The 20,956-nt window shown below is 38.9% G+C and overlaps 1 protein-coding gene across 1 annotated transcript in view; it reads left to right on the top strand.

Annotated features, from left to right (window-relative positions):
* The window catches only part of csmd3b (CUB and Sushi multiple domains 3b), a 1,392,611-nt gene that overhangs the window by 827,143 nt on the left and 544,512 nt on the right, over window positions 1–20,956 (top strand). The window contains 2 exon segments of the mRNA XM_052022622.1: window positions 10,233–10,320; window positions 13,600–13,724. Of these exon segments, the coding sequence (XP_051878582.1) occupies window positions 10,233–10,320; window positions 13,600–13,724 (213 nt within the window).

Below are 20,956 nucleotides of genomic sequence, written 5' to 3'. Positions count from 1 at the left end.
AGTGAATTAAATAATTTCTTGCAAAAAATGTGACAAAGAAATGATAAGTGAAAATTAGCCAAATAATGAGCATAACAATGTGTGCCTAGCAGTTCATCCTAAATTGGAAGTGTTAAAGGTACCACATATAAATATGTCTGTGCCTTGTGCTTACCCTTCAGAATTCATTCCATTCAAATTTTCTTTCTTCCTTCTTTGCTTTATACATTTTATGCTATCGACCAGGGAGAATTAATCGTAATTGATAGGCTAAATGTACTCATCTAGGGAATTCTGTCAAGAGCCACTTGAACATTGTGCATGTAATTTAGCAGTGCATTTGAACTCCTCCATTAGATTAATAGTTGGTATTCGCTCTTGGCTATATATTATTCCCTGTACAGTTAAGTGGAAAAATAAATAATCCCAAACAGCACAGGTTGTATTTTTCGTGGAAGTATTCTTGAATACTTGTCCTTTTTTGCTTCTTGAGATTACTTTGCGGTTACTGTTGCCCTCCACGCATTAGCTTTTCCCACTCAGCTCGAAGGCCATTCCTTCACATCCCCATCACACTTCAACTCAGTCTTGATATCCAGATGCAGATATTCCCTTACTCAAGCAAGCATTTTTTTTCTTGCCCATTTCTCTAGGTGCAGCTTTTTGGGTATCTCCCACACTCTGTCCTGCTGTTTATTGCGATTCCTAAAGCTCAGATTGAGGAATTCTGGCCCAGAAATGCCAGAGGAGCCACCCAAACTGATTACTTTGGCTGCAGATTTTATATGTGCATGAGGCTGAATAGGCCCCTATGTCTTTCTGCTTGCAAAACATGCCAAGAAAAATCTCGGGTAAATGCAAGAGTAGGCCTGGTTCTCAGAAATCATTGGGAGAGGAGCTCAAGTTTGGGAGCTTTTTTGGGGGTTGTATTGACACCAGCGTTGGGGATAGGATCAGGTAGTTGAGAGTCAATGTCAGAGTAAGGGGGTGTGGGAGGGCGCAAGGAAATTTTGTGTGTGAGATTCATGAGTGGGGGTTGATACAGTGGTGGAGAGAGAACGTCTGGCAATGAAGAGGAGGTAAATATGGGATCCTACTTGGGTGGAATTCCCAGCCATGGGCTTGGGACCACCTCAGGGAGAAGCTCTATTAAAACAAAGTTGTGCTGAGAAAGTTTAATAACTGGCACAGCTCAAAACAGGGTGATCCAATTTCTTGGGCAGTTCTCTGTAGGCTAGATCGAAAACAAAGAAAAGTGATGCACATCAGCTATGGAAATTGTGTCATCCTTGGAAGTATAATTTGTGAGTGGAAGTGCCCAGTCGATTTCCAGGAGTGGTTCAATTTGACCCTGAAGTCATTGCGGTCATATTCCACTCTAGAAGTAATTAATGTTGGTAAGCTTGGAGCTGAAAGAGAAGCACAGAATTTCTAGGTCTTAAACCTCTGTGTCCTTCCAACTCTTAACACTTTTGCTAGAAGTCACCTTTACAACAATATTTTTGGTCACCCTGTATGACCTGCATTTAAAATATAAAATTCAACTGGTAATAATATTTTGTTTATCAGTTAACTTTATTCAATAAAAGTTGTTTATATCAGTAAATATTGCATTAGGCAAGCATTTAGAGTGCATGCATTTTTTTTTAACCATCCTGATACTTAATAAAGGGTTCAGCACTTGAGAACATTGGACTGTTTCTGTAATTTTGTCTCAGGACTGGATATTAACCTCTTCCCTCTTCTTTCTTCTCAGACCTTTCTTAACTGACTCTATTTATATTAATTTAGGGATGAGTGACCCTTCTAATTTAGTCACTTATTTAATTACATCTCTCATCTGAGTCATTCAATAACAGGGGAATGCCAAGATAAAAGCTATTCCAGTGTGAGTCTTGAAAAAGCAAGGCTTTCTTGTCCCCTGCTTATTTGTGTTGTTAGTTTCCTGGACAGCTGACATAACACAGAGAATCCGTCTTCCCAGGTCTTACCAGATTGAGCAACAGCCACATTAGGCTTATTGCCAGGTTAACTGGTATTCTTGACAATTAATGATCCATGTAACAAGGTCTCACCCTGAGGATTATTAGTCCTTTTCAAACTCCAAAGTGCCAAATTGACCTTGTTCTATGTAAAGTGCTGGCAAGCAAGCTCTGGGATCAAATATGAAGAATGTGTATGTAGATACATACATTTTAATTAAATATTTCAATTAGGATAATTATTCATATGTGGAATAGAAGATTATATATGATTTAGTCAAATTAGACTGTTACTTCTTACAACTGTTTCAAATGTTGCCTTTAGCCTAACAATCTTTCTGTGCAATTATGCCTCTGTGATATGTATTACATTAGAGCTGAAACGTAAATGGAATTTATTGCTTTAAAAATGCCAATGAAATGTCAGTGTACGTGCGAACTGCTATTCTTTGTTTGGACCAAATGACATTTAAATGTGCTGTGGCATTCTTTTTAACAGTAAAGCTGGGTGCAGGTTTGTTAGGCTTCCAGTAAAGTGCAATGCACAGAATTCAAAGCAACAAAATGAACAAAAGAAAATATAGGCTTGCGTTTTGTTTTGCTGTGGGCACAATGAGCAACACAGGCACAAATGTGGAGCAACAGGAGGCCACTTAGCTGCTCAAGCCTGCTGCACCATTCAAGAAGATCATGGCCAATCTGACTGTAACCTCAATTCTGCATTCCCACTGTTGCCAGTTATCTTTCACCCCTTTGCTTACAAAGAACTTGTTCAACTCTGCCTTAACAATATTCAAAGACTCTGCTTCCACTGTTCTTTGATTTAGAGAGTTCCAAAGATTCGCAACTCAGAGAAAAAGTTTTGCTTTTACTTTGCCTTCAATGGGCGACCCCTTACTTTTAAAAAGTGACCCCCTAGCTCCAGATTCTCCCAGAAGAGGAAACATTTTCTCCACATTCACCTTGACAAGACCCCTCAGGTTCTTGTATGCTTCCATTTTGTTCAGAAGAGCACTGGTTTTCCAAAGTGCAGTCATAGTTCAAGTTGCCACTCCGACTGATGTGCACATAAAAGATTGTGAATGTTTCCGTGAATCCACACAGTTGAATAGTGTTTTTAAAAATAGTTTTGATTTTTCTTATCATTAGCAATATTCTTGGTGAAGTTTGTTTAAAACTACTGAAAATGTGCTTGTCACCAAAATAAGCATTTTTAATGAAAGTGTTAAAGGAACCATTTTAAGTAACTTGGTTTTAAATATTTGAAAAGTAACTACAGAAAACCATTTACTACTTTCATTAATGTACAACACTCCATTTCTTATTAAAGTATTTTTTTAATATTTAAATTCTTGTGAAACATGCCTATTGCCCCGATAAAAAAAGCACCTGCTTTGAGGTCTGCAGAAGGACATAATTAATGGATGCTCACCAAATTGATTGAAATCTGCCACAGTATTGGATTTTAACAGTGTATGTCTGTGCTTGTACTGCTTAAACATTGGTACAGCATTTAATCTGTCCTTGCAATATTTAGTTGGTGATTTGTTTTCACTCTCACAGTCAGTGACAAAATACTTGTTCACTGTTAAACTGTTCATGTTGGTGAAATATAACAGACCCTGGCCTTTGATTCGGAAACAACTGGCATCTGGCATAGTTGAACGTTCTCCATGTCCAATATTACATGGATATGTCAGTATTTCTCAGTGGCCTCAGGAAAAATTAATGCTGACTGCTGATATTAGAATTTGATATGCAGGCATCAAATCACAGGGGAAATATCCAATTCTGATGATTGCAGTTTGAACAAAATTCTTAATGAAATTGACTTCTCAATGAAAACATTCCTTATAAAACTGAAACTGTTGACTTTACAAATAACAGTAGTCCATTAACTTGAAATATATTATCAAATATCTGAAGTATTTTTGTTGCAATTAAAACATTGCAATATTAAGGATAATGGTTTTCCTTTGCATAGTTTATTTGAAGGAGCCAAGAGTTACAAAGATAAAGAGTGCAATGTGAAATGGCATAGAAAGGCATTTTACAGCATACAGTTTAGTCATGGAAGCCCAAGGTATGGCTCATGGACATAATGGGGAAAAAAACTAGGAAATCAGGGTAGCAAAAATAAGCAAAACCCTACAAGGCCTGAGTAAAGGAAACTACATGTTGCCTATAAACATGGACTGGGGCCTGACATATCATGGGGCCTGAGTTACATGGAGAGGTTGCTCAGACTAAGACTTTATTCCTTGGGACGTAGGAGATTGAGGGGTGACTTGATAGAAGTATATAAGATCATGAGGGGCATAGACAGGGTGAAAGCACACAGACTTTCTCCCAGGGAAGGGTTGCTAAAAACAAGAGGGCATAGGTTTGAGATCAGAGGCGAGAGATTTAAAAGGGAAGTCAGGGGCAGTTTCTTCACGCAAAAGGTGGTGCATATTTGGAATGAGCCGCCAGAAATAGTAGTTGAGGCGGGCACATTAGAAACATTTAAAAGCCATCTAGATAAGTACATGGATAGGAGAGGTTTAGAGGGCTTTGGGCTAAACACGGGCAGATGGGACTAGTTCACTGGGCAACACAGTCCGCATGAACAGGTTGGGCCGAAGAGCCTGTTTCCATGCTGTTATGACTCTATGACTCTATAAAATGACTTCTAATATACCAAAGTGATTGTTAAGCTGCTGATCTGCATACACTTTGCAATCTGCAATAAGCATGCCAAATAGTGTCTGCCTGTGGTAATCACTTCTGAAATTTGGTTTCATTGACGAAAGTGGAACTACACTTTGGGAGTGGAGTTGAATCTGTTGTTGTTTCTTAATTATGTGTTTTGTGCAACTGACTGTCTCATCTCTTATATTTATTTCATTAAAACAGGTAATTCTATAGATCTGGTTGATGAAAGATCATAAGTGGTTATTATGCAACCAAGTATCTTATCCCTTAATTGTATCTACTAACAAGGGTATTTTCCATGCCATCAGGGCACACTTGGAAAATTACCTTGAAGCTGCAGGGCACAAATGGAATTTTGAACATTTGCTAATTACAGTCAGAGCTTGTTTTCATGATTGTTTATATTTTTGAATGTGGGGGGGTAAAAAGTAGGCTCTGTCTTAAATAACTTCCTGTTATTAAAGCAGAAGAGTTTACCATATTTAAGACTTAACTGTTGGAAAGCAAATTATAGTTAGATGAGAACTGAACAATATTTTGGATATAGATAACATTCATCAGCAAACTGATGTTGACCAAATGATGTTACACCTCTGTTGGATTTGGGTCAAGAGTGTTGTTTTTATTCTGTTTTCCCTTATAGTTTTAGCTTTCTTTACACTTGCTTATATGTTTGCATAATCACCTCTTTGTCTGTAAATTTTCAGTAACTTGCAGTATATTTGGTTCTATACTTCCGTAGTCTCTTTGTCTGCAAAGTTGAAGTGTGACTCAGTCAGTACTTGTTCACAGATTTATCTAAACCAGTTTAGACCAGTTTGCAGTATGAAGGGAGAGCATCTGGTCACGTTCCTTTGTTACTTCTGTACTTGCCTTGCTTGCTGGTACAGACTGACCCTGTCTGACCTGTACTATGATGAACACCTAATAAAACAGCTGTAACCGTAAGATTTTCACCTTATTCTTGACTTCTGAACCTCTGGACAACATCATTCTCCAGATCTAACACCTCCTTATTTCAAATTTCAAGATTAACAAAGTGTCTTCACCAGGAATATTCCTTGAACGAAATTTAAGGGCAGGAACTGAAGGGAACTCTTTGTTGGCTGCGGTGTGCGGATTAACTTGTATTTGACTTCTGAGTGTGCACATAGTGGCACAGAAGCCCATGTAACATACTTTATGCTCTGAGTCCAGAGAGAGAACATAGACAAGCCTAGCTGAGGGCCAGGTGCACCTCCAAATGTAGCTCTTCAGCTTTACACCAACCATGGCTGGTGTATGTAGGACAGCCCCAAGCACTTGAGTAGGACTAGCAACCTAGATTAAAAAGTGTCGGTAACTTGGTTTGGCTTTTCCCCCTTAATCTTACCACCTTTATTTTTGATGTTTAATTATTTTTAAAAATACTTTTTAATGTTCCAGTCATTGAAATCTGCTTCAGTTGTTTTTGGCTTTCTCTGATTATCAGACTTCCAAGAAGGCAGTGATTGTCACAAGGCTGTCAGCACATTCCATGGATGTGCCCCTGAGGCCTAGCCACCACTTGCACCTGGTGTGCAGAATGGCTGCGACATTGAGGCCTAGACAACATTCAGCCACAGGAACAGCATGGAGGCGGGTGTGGATGTGGGCTGGGTTCAACACAGTTCAATCCATTTACATCTGAAATATTTTCTTGCTTGCAAATCTCTTTATTGAGATTATTTTCCCTCATGGCTGTCCAAGATAAATTCCTGCATGGGGTATCAAATCCTAAATTCAATCACTCCGACCACTAGTAATTGTTCAAAGCACAACTGACATCAAAAAGAATGTGTTTCTGGGTTTCGGGTTTTGACCCGAAACATCGACAATTCCTTTCCCCTAACAGATGCTGCTCGACCCACTGAGTTCCTCCGGCAGATTGTTGCTACAGATTCCAGCATCTGCAGTCTCTTGTGCCTCCATGTATTTCTGGTAGCTGGATGACAATGCATTATATTGCTTTCACATCATGTTTATAAAGTCAGCTGAAAACAATGCAGAAACTTCAGTCAAAAAGCAAAGTACCACATAAAGTATAATTTTAAAATGAAAAGGTTCTTGAAATATTCAGCAGATCAGGCACATCAATGAAGCGAAGAAGAGTTAATATTTTTGGTCAATGGACTGCTCTGATAGCACTTTTTCTGACTCCATAAATGATGGCAGACTTGTTACATATTTGCACCATTTTCTGCTGTGTTTCAGGAACATTAATGTTGCATTTAACTATTGGTAATAATTGGGCAGCCAGTGTACTGTTGTTGCTGCCGTGACCCCAGAGGTCCTGGCTTTCAATTACATTGACCCACTGCTCCAATGGAGCTCTCTGATTGAGGTGAAAGAGAAGTGGCTTTGACTCCAGCTGTAATTGATTTACTGGCAAACTGTGAGAAAGCAATCCAATGACAGAAGGAAAGGCACCAAATGGAGCTTCTCACAGCTTCGACCATATATTGGCGGCTTTCTAAGTTGTCATTCAGAGAATATGAAGTCCATTGGCTCAAGTTTATGGCAGACAGCCACAGATATATTTGACATCAGTTAATTGGTCTCAAAATCTGAGAAGTTCCAATGAATTTCACTTAACTAGCTGCAAATATACTTGTTTACAACCTGCCCTAATAATTGAACAAGTATGATATATTTGGAATGATATTGTTTGTCAATTAAAAATAAATGGAGAAGAAACAGTCAAATTTAAATCTGCACAACAGCCAGCAGAAACCAAGACTATTTCGGAATGGAAAATTTGTGATTTTCCACAAATCATTTGTGATTTGTCCACATTGGGTGGAAGTGATATTTTTTTTCTGATCAAGTATATTTGCATATTGCTGAGCAGAAAATCTATCAGACTTGGGTGTAGTAGGCAATTTTGAACATAATTTAAGGGTTGATTTCAGGAAATATTCCTTGATCTGTTAAAAATGATAATGTGGTGATGTTTGATGGAGTTATGAAAAAGAAGTATTTTAAATCATTGTCAATCCACAACTTGCAGTCATTAGCATCCTAAATGACTTTTATACATACAGTATGTGCCAAATCATTTGTTAAATAAATTAGAACACAGTAGTTAATTTCTTAATAATGTAATGTAAAAACATTCAACTTTTTTATAGGAAGTATCTGGTGTTGTCCTTGCAGCTGAAAGAACCAACAGTAATTTTTAGGGCCCAGTTCGCAGAAATTTACTGCAGTGTGTAATTTGATTGATAGCTGTTGGGTGCATTTGGCATCTATTGGGATATTTTTGAACTCTTACAAGAGGGTGCAGAAACTAAAGTATCCCTGATATCCTATCATTTTTTTTTATCAATTTCAGTTATTTTGTGTAGTTCATTCTATAAAACTAAGTGCAATCTTGCAGAAACTTCAGACTAAAAAGAGGAAAATTAAATATAATTGCAGATTTGTAGAAAAATCTCATTGTCACCTGATACTGTTCCTCAGGTATATGAAATCAGTCTTAAAAAATGGGGACTTCAGAATTATTTTGCCACATTTGCTTTTCTTCAATTTACCTAACTTCTGAAGAAGGCACTCTTCACATTCTTCCATGCATGTCTACAGGCACTCCCGATTCCCCTCTGCTAAAATTACATATGTTGTGTTCTCTGCCAGCATACACCTTGTCAAAACCATCCACAAGATTCCTGATGTGCACTGTCTGTGGATAAGACATCCACTGACATGCACGAACATTCCCCATTATGTACTCCCACTAACCATCGCCCCAATGTGGTTCATTCCTGTTTCCCAATCAAAAACGAGCACTTCAGGCTGCACCTTACTGCATTACTGACTGAACGGCACATTGGTATTGTTGCCGCTCTTCAGATAACATGCTGAAAATAGGTTTTCCATGATTGTGGAAGGTCAGGCATCACTATTTAAGGATGAGTAGCGTTTTATGCCATTGGCCTGACAAACAGTTTTCCACCATTGCAAACAGGTTAGTTGCTGGTTCATCCTCCTGTTGGTTAAATTTCAGGTGTTTCATATTGACATTAATTCTGAATGCACAGAGTCTTTTTTGAATGCACTCACAATTTTCCCAGGGTTGGGGTCATCAAGAACTAGAGGGCATAAGTTTAAGGTGAGAAGAAAAATATTTAATAGGAACCTGAGAGGCAACTTTTTCACACAGAGAGTGGTGAATATATGGAATGAGTTGCCAAAGGAAGTGGTTGAGGCAGGTACAATAACAACAGTTAAAAGACATTTAGACAGGTACATGAAGAAGAAAGGTTTAGAGGGATATGGGTCAAATGTGGGCAAAGGGGGCTAGCTTAGATGGACATCTTGGCATAAGACATTGGTGAGGCCAGATTTGGAGTACTGTGTGCAGTTCTAGTCACCTAACAATAGGAAGGATATCAGTAAGATTGAAAGAGTGCAGAGAAGATTTACTAGAATATTGCCGGGTCTTCAGGAGTTGAGTTACAGGGAAAGATTGAACAGGTTAGGACTTTATTCCTTGGAGTGTAGAAGAATGAGGGGAGATTTGATAGAGGTTTACAAAATTATGAGGGGTATAGACAGAGTAAATGTGAGTAGGCTCTTTCCACCTAGATTAGGAGAGATAAGTATGAGAGGACATGGCTTTAGGGTGAAAGGGGAAAGGTTTAGGGGGAACTTCTTCACTCAGAGAGTGGTGGGAGTGTGGAACGGGCTGCCATCTGACATGGTAAATGCAGGCTCACTCTTAAGTTTTAAGAATAAATTGGATAGATACATGGACGGGACAGGTCTGGAGGGTTATGCACTGGATGCAGGTCAATGGGACGATCAGAATAAAGTTTTGGCACAGACTAGAAGGGGCCGAATGGCCTGTTTTCTGTGCTGTAGTGTTCTATGGTTCTATGGTCAGAATGGGTGAGTTGAGCCTGTTTCCATGCTGTATGACTCTATGTCACCCCAGATAATGAGTTAGCGACTCAGTGGCACAACTTAGTAGAGCTGCTGATTCACAGCTCCAGTCATCCGGTTTCAATCCCGATCTCCGGTGCTGTCAGTGTGGACCTCACACCTTCTCCCTGAGTTCATGTGGGTTTCATCTCACATCCCAAAAATGTGTGGGTTGTTGCATTAATTGGCCACTGTAAATGGCCCCAAGTGTATAGATGAGTGGTACAATCTGGGGAGATTTGATGGGAATGTGGGAAGATTCAGATGGGTAAAATTGGATTTGTGTAAAGATTTGTGTAATTTTTGGGTGGGCCATCAGGTCTGTTTCTGTGTGGTTTCTCTCCATTACTCCAATGGTGGCAAGATTTGGGAAAAATAATGTATTTAATGCTAAGTGTGAAGAAGTATTTGGTTGGTTCAAAAATGTGCTATCAAAACCTGATTTCTCCTTTAATTAACATCTTCATGTCCTTTGATTTTTTTTGCTGAAGAGATCAGTCACTTGAAATGTTTTTTCCATTTATTTTGTGATCAAAGTACAATACAAGAGAAACAACTGAAAGGGAGTGTTCATGGAAAAATCTGTTTGTGCTTTTCATTAATGTTGATGAATGTTCTTTTGTTTACAATCTCTTGCAGTGAATGAGGGAGGAGTAAAGCAAGCATCCAACTCTTGTCCAGACCCTGGAGAGCCAGAACATGGAGTAAGAATTGGTTCTGATTTTAGGTAACCAATTGTTTTATGCATTTCTGTGATTTGTAATTATGTACATAATACAGCTGATTTCAACATTTATTCTTCACCTATTGTCCTACCATCCGCCCCCATCCATTCTGTAGAATTTGCACAGAAATTGTGGCTGAAAAAACATCAAACCCTTTTCGACAATGCTTGTATTATTGGTCAGTAGACCTGATAGATAATACATCCACTTCTGTTAGCACTTGAAAGAAGTGAGGTTGGTGTTTGGTGGGTGGGGGTGTTCATTTGTCATGTTAAAAACGGGCCAGAAATCTAAGAATGTTTGGAAGAGCTTTTGTTTTTCTGCCAAGTGTTATAATTGATTGTCAAATAATCATTCCTTTAAAATGATTTGGATGGAGCTGCTGAACACATCTTATAGGCATGCAGAGTTCAAATTGAAAGCACTAACCTTTGGAGCTTTGAGTACCTTCTGGAATTCTACATTTGATGCCAATAACCCTCATTGAAATGAATAGAACTAAATAAATGCGAGAATAAATATTGTGGAAAAATTTGTGCATCTCATCTTTTGCATGGCTCTGATGGATCCTGAAAGAAGTGGCTGGTGGATACATTAATTGTAATTTTCCAAATATCCTGAAGTAGTATGAAAGATTTTAAAAAAAACACCTGCATTCAAAAAGGGTAGGTGAAAACTAGGTGACTATAGGTGTTTAGCATAATGTCCATTGTTGGAAAAATGTGATAATCAATTATTAAGGAAGTAGCAGCAAATCATTTGAAAAATTACAATCTGACCAAGCAGATTGGACATGAAGAGGATATGAATTTATTAAAATGTATTAGAGTTCTTTGAGGAGGTTTCAGCTTGAGTGGATGGAGAACCAGTAGGTGTAATATATTTGATTTTTCAAAAAGCATTCAATAAATTGCCACACAAATAGGTACTTCACAAGAACTCCTGATGTCAGAGATACCATATTAACAGGAGTAGAAGATTGGCTGACTAACAGGAAGCAGTGAGTAGAGATGAAAGTGTTATTTTCCAGTTGGCAACTTGTGACCAGTGGGGTATCACAAGCATCAGTACAGGGAAACCAGCTGTTTCCACTTTCAGGGACTTGCACCCCAAGATCCCTCTGTATAACAGTGCTCCTGCAATTTATTGTATACTTTACTTTTGCATTTGACCTCCCAAAGTGCAACACCTCACACTGATCCAGATTGATGACTTAGAAGAGGGATAAACTAATGTACCATAGCCAAGTTTGCAGAAGTTACAAAAGTAGGTGGGGTTGGCAAGCTGTGAGGAGGGTACAATCAGTTTATTGGGAGACGTCTGTAGAATAAGTGACTGGGCAAAAAGTTGGTAAATGGAATATAATGTGGGAAATTATGATATTTCAAAACAACTGCAGTTATCTATTGATGGCTCCTCCCTGACTGTTGTAACTGTGGAGCTGAGAGGCTGTACTTTAAAGCCAAGCTTTGCTGGGTATTATGAGCTGTCTCCATAGCTTTCCCGTTTATCTTAAACTAAAGTTTGTAGCAACCTCTCCCTTTCCTCATACAGAATCTGGCATCAGCCTTGCATGTACAATTTGAATACATTACTCATTTCAGATGGGAAAATGCAATTCCAATGCTTCTCCACCTTCTTCCTTTGATTGAACCATCTGTGTTCTATTTGTTTGTTGCAATTTCCTGGGTTAACCAGTTCATACTTGCTGAGGAAGTGTCATTCCATCACCAAATTAATCTTTGTCATATTATAGTGTTTTGATGGAAATAATTCTGAGTTTGAATGCATTTTTGAAGAGCTGATTAATGGATTTATTCTCAGCAACAATCTGATGGTTAATCTTTCCAAAAATGAATCCAGACCTTTTGGAGCTGAGGTTGATAAGGTCTTATGAATTTCTGTAGTTCATGGATAGTCAAAACCACAAGGTTTCAGAGAAGAAAAATAGTTTATTTCAGCAAATACACTGGTCCCCTCTGGGGTCCTTCCCCCCATAGCATGTACATTGCAGAACCTTCTTGGTTTTTCTCATGACATGCTGGAATATTAACATCTGCTCAGTTCCTGAGTTTGTAGACCACAAAGTGCTACCCAGCCTTGGAAATGTAGATACAGTTCGTCACAATCTTCCTCCACAGAATATTACAGTCTCACTCTCCTCTTCTTTGCCTTCAGGATTTCAAATGCTACTTTTTAAGGATGTCGCCAATTCACTTTTGAAAGTTAATGTTGAATCTCTTTCCAGTACAATTTCACGTTAAAAATAAACTCCTTGGTCTGGATTGGGTTTTAAGAGAATTGCATGATGCATGAAAATATAGCAGTAGATTTTTTAGGCCCTATGTTCTCATAATTCCCATAATTTCCTTTTTAGATGTATCAGTAAATATGTGAAAGGATTATCGATCCTCCTATCAGTGGAATCAGTTTCTTCTTAACTTCTCCAACAAAACCCCTCATAATATTGAAACTGCCTTCTTACTGTTCAAATAAATAATTGAACTCATTGACAACTACACTTCTCTTGTTCTTCTGAGCAAGTATGCTGTATTATCACAAATGCAGATTTTGCCTACAAGTATCAGCACCACCTGGATTATCTTCAGAGTTCTCCCAATCTCCTATAATACTCAAATTAAAATCTCACAAATGTGAGCTTATAATTTTATTATACAGTGCTTCTAATTACATCTCCAAACTAAAGAGCATGTAGGTTCAAAAGTAAGATTGGCTGTTTAATGCAAAAGGTGCATGTTATTTTCAAGGATTCATGTCATTTATGTAACAGATAAATTTAACATGGATTTCAGATTTGACACTGTATACCAATGTGCAAACTGCTGCATGTCATGTCAACTCAGCCTGGTTCAGCTGGTTTAATGTGGCAATGATACCATTTAATTAATTTACACTCTGGTTTCTATTGTGACACTGAGATACGTACTAGCTGCTATTGTTTTAATTGTATACAAAGTGTATTTTATTCTATAGATTTTTTTTATTTTTTATGACTATATATGTCATAATTGTCCCCTCGATCTCTTTGTATTACGTGTATAATTACCGATGTTATATGTATTATTCTGTATTCTGTATTAATTTGAAAATTAATTAAAAGATTGGAATAGAAAGAAAGAAAGATTTTAAACTTGGTTTCAGGATAAGTCTTCAGTTATGAAAATACTACCAAAAGATTATTTTGTGTTAATTTTAAATGTGCAGTTATTACATATCAAAACAAGAAAGTTAACACTTTTTTTCATCACTTCTCTCTAAAGTCTTGGATCATCGGTCCAATTTACATGTGATGAAGACTTTGTTCTGCAAGGATCGAAACGTATCACATGCCAGACTATTGCTGAAGTTTTTGCAGCATGGAGTGACCATAGACCTGTATGTAAAGGTATGAATATTAACAAGATTCACTGCAGATAAAAAATTTGCACAGAGATGAGAATCTCTTATGTCTCTTGTAACAGCATAGTTATTTGCATCAGTGCAGACATGACCATTATGTGCTGTACCAAGTATGAGCTGTGATCAAGTCATTTCATTATCTTTCTTCAGCTTCTGCTTTCATGAAAGTAATATCAACTGGAATGGTTTTCTTTCAATCTTTAATCTAATTTCATCTGTTTCTTGTCCCCTTGCAAATTCTGTATATAATGTAAAGCAATATGAATATAATATTCAATTTTTCATGTAATGAAGAAGGTCGTAACTTATCAATAACCTTCTGGGGAAGTCAGCCAGGTTATCAGCTTGGGGGAAAGGGCAGAGTGAAAGGTATACAAGTTTGCCAATTGAACGAAAATAGGCAAAAGGGCAATTTGTGATGAAGATGTTGTGGCTTTGCAAAAGGATGTAGCTAGATTGAGTGAGTTGGTGAAAACTTGGCAAATGGAGTTTAATACGAGGCCAGGCCTTTCCGTAAGAGGAAAGTATGAGGTCATGCACTTCAGTAAGAGCAATCAAAAGACAGATGATTATCTAAATGGAAAACGACCGCAAATGAGTGAAATATAGTGGGATTGAGGTGTGCTTGTGAATGAATCATACAGTGTTAGCAGACAAGTACAGCAAGTAGTAAAAATAACATATGGCATATTGGCCTTTATTGCAAAGGGGTTATAATTTAGAAATTAGGAAGTTTTGTTATAATTGTATGGAATATTGGTGAGACATACCTGGAATACCACGCAGGTCGTGGTTCGCTTAACTGGTAAGGGATATGGTAATATTGGAGGCAGTCCAAAAGAGATTCATCAGGCTAATTCTATCAAGAGAGGTTAAACAGATGGTTATATATTGGATGGTCCAGAAGAATGAGGGGTGCTTATTGAAACATAAACTTGACAGGGTAAATGTTGAGATGTTTTTCACTAGTGGGAGGATCTTGAACAAGTGACTAGTGGTGTGCTGCAGGGATCAGTGCTGGGCCCATTATTGTTTATCATCCATATTAATGATGCAGATGATAATGTGGTAAACTGGACCAGCAAATTTGTGGATGTCATCAAGATTGGGGGCGTAATAGACAGTGAGGAAGGCTATGAAAGCTTGCAAAAGTGATCTGGACTAGCTAGGAAAATGGGTTGAAAAATGGCAAATGGAATTTAATGCAGACAAACCACTTTGTGGGGGAACAAACCAGGGTAAGACTTACACAGTGAATGGTAGGGCACTGAGGTGTGTGGTAAGACAAAGCGACTTCGGAAAAAAGAGCTATAATTCCTTGAAAGTGGCATCACAGGTAGATAGGGTCATTGAGAGAGCTTTTGGCACATTGGCCTACATACCATAGGGCAGGCATGGTAGTGTAACGGTTAGCATAACACTATTACAGTGCCAGCGACCCAGGTTCAATTCCGGCTGCTATCTGTAAGGAATTTGTATGTTCTCCCCGTGACTGTGTGGGTTTCCTCCGGGTGCTCCGGTTTCCTCCCACATTTCAAAGACGTATGGGTTAGGAATTTGTGGGCATGCTATGTTGGCGCCGGAAGCGTGACAACATTTGCGGGCTGCCCCTAAGGCACTCTTCGCAGAAGATGCATTTCACTGTGTTTTTCGATGTACATGTGACTAATAAAGATATCTTATCTTAAATCAGAGCATTGAGTACAGGAGATGGGATGTTATGTTGAAGTTGTATAAGACGTTGGTGAGGCCAAATAGGGTAAAGTGTGCAGTTCTGGTCACCACCTACAGGAAAGATATCAATAAGCTTGAAAGAGTCCAAAGAAAATTTACACGGATGTTGCCGGGACTTGAGGACCTAAGTTATAGGGAAAGGTTGAATAGGTTAGGACTTTATTCCCTGGTGTGAAGGAGAATGAAGGGAGATCTTATAGAGGTATACAAAATTATGAGGGGTATAGATAGGGTGAATGCATACAGACTTTTTCCCCTCAGGTTGGGTGAGACGAGAACTAGAGGTCATAGGTTTAGGATGAAAGGTGAAATATTTAAGGGGAATCTGAGGGGGAACTTCTTTACTCAGAGGGTGGTGCAAATGTGGAACGAGCTGCCAGCGGAAGTGGTGGATGTGGGTTCAATTGTAACATTTAAGAGAAGGTTGGATAGGTGCATGAATGAGAGAGGTATGGAGGGCTATGGTCTGGGTGCAGGTAGATGGGACTTGGCAGGAAACCAGGCCAGCATGGACTAGATGGGCCAAAGGGCCTGTTTCTGTGCTGTAGTGCTCTATTTCCCTCCATAGATGCTGCCTGACCTGATGAGTTCCTCCAGCACTTTTTGTGTGTTACTCTATGACTAATGACCTTTTACAGTCAAATTTCAGTAATTTCATGACTTGTAAGTTGTCCTGTGACTGTGCATCAGGATACTTCAACTGATTTATGGGTGAAATCCAATTTCTAAGCATGTGAATTGTCTTGTTATCTGAGTGGGAGAGTGAAGTTATGTCCATTGCTTAATTAACTTCAGCTGGTCAGTCACAGTCACAGATTTGTGATCAGTCACAAAAATTTGTTGATGGAACTACATACCTGCGCATATAGCATCCTTCAATGTGAATGTCCATCTTGGAGGTTTTTAGGTTTTTGTTCTTGGGATATCTGATTGGAATGGATTTAACCCCTCAGACAGAAATGACAAGAGCCTTTAAGGACAAGCGCAACTCGCTGTAAAATGTGTCTGTGGCTTGGTTTCTTATCCCTAATTCTAACTTGGACACATGGTATGCGCATTCAGAAGTTTGTTCAAACAATTAAAGGTGTTGAAGAGTATCATGCACTGATTGATATGTAGCCCTGTTATGGGAGGGATTAATCCAAAGATAGAAAACAAATTAGAATGTGTGTGCATCCCATGACAGCTCAGTAACAAGCCAACCTAGAAAGCTGAATTTTTTCATGTTGGTTAGGTTTAGCATATGGAGGTTAACAACGCTGTCAATTTTTCTAAAACCCTCCACTCACAAAGGACCATCATAGTTCAAAGGGGGCCTCATTATAATTTTCCCCAGTGAAAATTGATGAGATTTTATTTTCAGGTCTATTTTTGAGGTACATTACAGTTTTCTTTTGAGTTGGTTGTTTTGAAATTGGGTTTATTTGTCTCAATTCAAAATTATATCCATCATCACCTTGTTGAAAAGAGCAGAGTGTTGTAGAGTGCCATAAGAATGATGTGTGTGTGTGTCCAGCACATAGCTCAGTAACGAAGCAACCAAGAAATCTGAAATCTTACATGTAAGTTAGGTTTAGGATGTGCACAACACTCTTAGTTCTTTTAATCCCCCCAGAGGAGAACAGGAGATCCATCTGCAAAGGAATTTGCTTTGAATTTACTCAAATTAGGAAATGGGCAAATTAGCCATGAAGACTCGACATCCTTGTGGAAAGCTTGGGCTGAATTGTTACATCACTTCATGATCTGATGAGAGCAGATGAGATCATCTCATCTCATCTCCTCTCCTGCCCTCTCCCATCCTTTATTCCACGGTCCATTGCCCTCTCCTACTAGATTCCTTCTTCTTCAGCGCTTTGTCGCTTTTACCTATCGCCTCAGCTTATTACATCTTCTCTCCCTCTCCCACCCACTACTTTCCCCCTCTCACCTGGACTTACTTATCACCTGAACTCACCTATCCCCTGCCTGTGTGTGCTCCTCTCCCTCTCCCCACCTTCTTTTTCTGGCTTCTGCCCTCATTCTTTCCAGTCCTGATGAAAGGTCTTGGCCTGAAGTGTCGACTGTTAATTTCCCTCCATGGATGCTGCCTGACCTGCTGAGTTCCTCCAGCACTTTTTGTGTAATGATCTGAAGCAGGTTGTTTTCCCAAATGCTACACAACAGTATTTGATTTACCAATGGTTGTGTGAAAGAGCAATTTTAGCACATGATGCAGTGCAGCCCATGAATAAAGACCTTCTTTCAAAGCTTCCTGGACAACCTGTACAAGATAAATCTTTTGATGGTATGACAGACATTGATGAGGCTGTACAATTCCCTTTTGAATTTTTAAACCCTCTGTCACCACCTGGTGTGCTGTTACATAACCTTGAACTTCAAGAAAGGTCTCAGGAGTTTGGATCCACCAATACTTTGCAACAGCACAAGGGCGGCACGGTAGCATAGCGGTTAGCGCGACGCTCTTACAGCGCCAGCGATCGGGGTTTGATTCCCGTCGCTGTCTGTAAGGAGTTTGTACGTTCTCCCGTGTGTGCGTGGGTTTCCTCCGGGTGCTCCGGTTTCCTCCCACATTGCAAAGATGTACGGGTAGGTTAATTTGGGTTTAAAATGGGCGGCGCGGACTCGTTGGACCAGAAAGGCCTGTTACTATGCTGTAAATAAAATTTAAAAAAAAGATGATCAGTTCAAAAATGACTGCCAAATGTAATTGAGGCTACACAATGATTGGTAATGCTGTTGTGGAAAATTATTATTCCCTCTAATCGAGGAGATGACAAAGGTGATTGATGAGGGTAGAGCTGTGGATGTTGTCTACATGGCGTTTGACAAGGTCCCACATGGTTGGCTCATCCAGAAGATTGAGACACATGGGATCTGCAGTGACTGGGCTGTTTGGATTTGGAATTGGCTTGCCCATAGAAGACAGAGGGTAGTGGTCGATGGGACTTATTCAGGCTGGAGATCCGAATTGAATGGTATTCCACAGGGATCAGTACTGGGACCTCTGCTGTTTGGTGGTGTTGTGGATAGTGTAGAAACTTGCCAAAGGATAGAGTGGGATATAGGGGATATAGATCAGTTGCAGATTTGGGTGGAGAAATGGCAGACTGAGTTTACTCCAGCCAAGTGTGAGGTGTTGCACTTTGGGAAATCAAACGTAAAGAGACAGTACACAGTTAATGGCAGGACCCTTAACAGCGTTGACATACAGAGGGATCTTGAGGACCACGTCCATAGCTCCCTGAAAGTGGCTGCACAAGTTGATGGGGCAGTAAAGAAGGCATACGGCATGCTTTTCTTGATTAATTGAGGCATCGATTTCAAGAGTCAGGAAGTCATCTTGCAGCTTTATAAAACTCTGGTTGGGCCACATCTGGAACATTGCATTCAATTCTGGTCACCTCATTAAAGGAAGGATGTGGAGGCTTTGGAGAGGGTGCAGAACAGGTTTACCAGGATGCTGCCTGGATTAGAGAGAACATGCTATGAGGAGAGACTGGACACATTTGGGGATTGTTGCAATCTTCTAATGATGTGCAAATATCACTTTATAAAGAAAGCAGTTGCACAAAATCCCTTATTCTCCAGTTCCCAAGCTGGAAGCACACAGTATTATGATTGATCAGCTGGAAGTATTGTTGAGTTTATAACCAATGTATGAAACCCCAGCGCAATGGCTCAGTCTTGCATTCATGTTGATGAGACCATTGTATTTAATATTTGATCTTCACAACCTTTCCATTTTCAGGTTCATGATCTTTCTTCCAGGTTGCTTTTTGTTGTCATTATTACATTACAAGTTACCTCAGCACAGCACCAATAAATGTTGACAATCTGTTTTGAAATTTGAGATTTTGCCAGGGGTGTTTTTTTTGTGTTGTTTTTTATTCTCTGGCATTTTGGTTTTCATCGTGAACTTGGGAATATAAAGCCTGTGCTTTTACCATTTAAAAGAAAAAAATCTTATGAAAAGATCAAATCATGAATACTTGTTCGGATTGAGCATTTGGACAGAATTGGGATGACAGGAAGAGATAATTTTAATCCTTTGTCCACAATGTATACAATGAGGAATTATGCAGTTGTAAGAGAACAGAATAATACTTGAATTCATATAACATTTAATTATCCTGTCAAAACAGCTCAGATCACAATGAATTATCTTTGAATCCTATATTTGTTACGAAACAGTTGAATTCAATGCCTTTGAATGTAGGCACTCCATTTTTCTAGTCCTTGAGTATTTAAAAATCAGGGAGAGTATCAGACAATTACTAGTGTATACAAATGACCATTCTTAGACAAGCAATGAGTCAGAAACATGTTCCTCAAAACTTTAAAGCTGAATCAGAATCAGGTTTATTCTTATTGATGTAGGTCGTGAAATGTATTGTTTTGCAGCAGCAGTACAGTGCAAGACGTAAAAATTACCATAAGTTACAAAAATAAATAAATAGTGCAAAAGAGGAATAATGAGATAGTGTTCATGGGTTCATGGACTGTTCAGAAATCTGATGGCAGAGGGGAAGAAGCTGGCAATGTTGTCTATATGCATTCAGAATAAAGGTTATTTTTTTAAAAAAATTTCTTTATGTGCAGTTTTATGGATATAGCAACGGTGTGTTATTTTGGAGATTCCAAATATTTTTGGGATTTATATTTAGCCAATAATTTTATTAATATGATGAAGCAGTAGCTATTTGTTGTTCCTATTTGTTAAACATGTTTATCTTGAATTCATCCTTGAAATGTGCCTTTTTCTCTTTCCTTGTGAAGTTTACCTACTTAATATAAAAGATCAAGAAGGGCCCTTGTTCTTTGCCAATGATTCAAGTGGATAAACTGGTCCACGTTTGTGTCAAGGGCAGTTGCATTTATGATTTCATGTAGGTTTTTTATTTGAAGCAGTAATAGCAAGAATATCTGTCCATACAGGACACCATTGAGTTTTTGCTCATAAAAACTAGATATTATAAAGATAAGATATCTTTATTAGTCACATGTCCATCGAAACACACAGTGAAATGCATCTTTTGTGTAGAGTGTTCTGGGGGCAGCCCGCAAGTGTCACCACGCTTCCGACGCCAACATAACATGCCCGCAACTTCTTAACCCGTACATCTTTGGAATGTGGGAGGAAACTAGAGCACCCAGAGGAAACCCATGCAGACACAGGGAGGACGTACAAACTCCTTACAGGCAGCGGCCAGAATTGAACCCGGGTCACTGGCGCTGTAAAGCATTACGCTAATCACTACACTACCATGCCTGCCCCTTCAATCATACATCTTCAATGATACATCTTCAACACCATTTGAAGCTCAGATGATCAAGTTGAAATTTCATTTATACAGTATAGCAGAAAGCCAAATTTTGTAAGGGATACTTATTTGGAATCACACATTGGTCATCAAAAGTCTTTATTTTCATGATGGCTGTTGATGAACTCTGAATGATTAACTTGTATGAAGATAAGAAGTA

Source organism: Pristis pectinata, chromosome 9 (genome assembly GCF_009764475.1).
Source record: "Pristis pectinata isolate sPriPec2 chromosome 9, sPriPec2.1.pri, whole genome shotgun sequence".
NCBI lineage: Eukaryota > Metazoa > Chordata > Chondrichthyes > Rhinopristiformes > Pristidae > Pristis > Pristis pectinata.
This window is presented reverse-complemented; position numbering and strand designations above follow the sequence as displayed.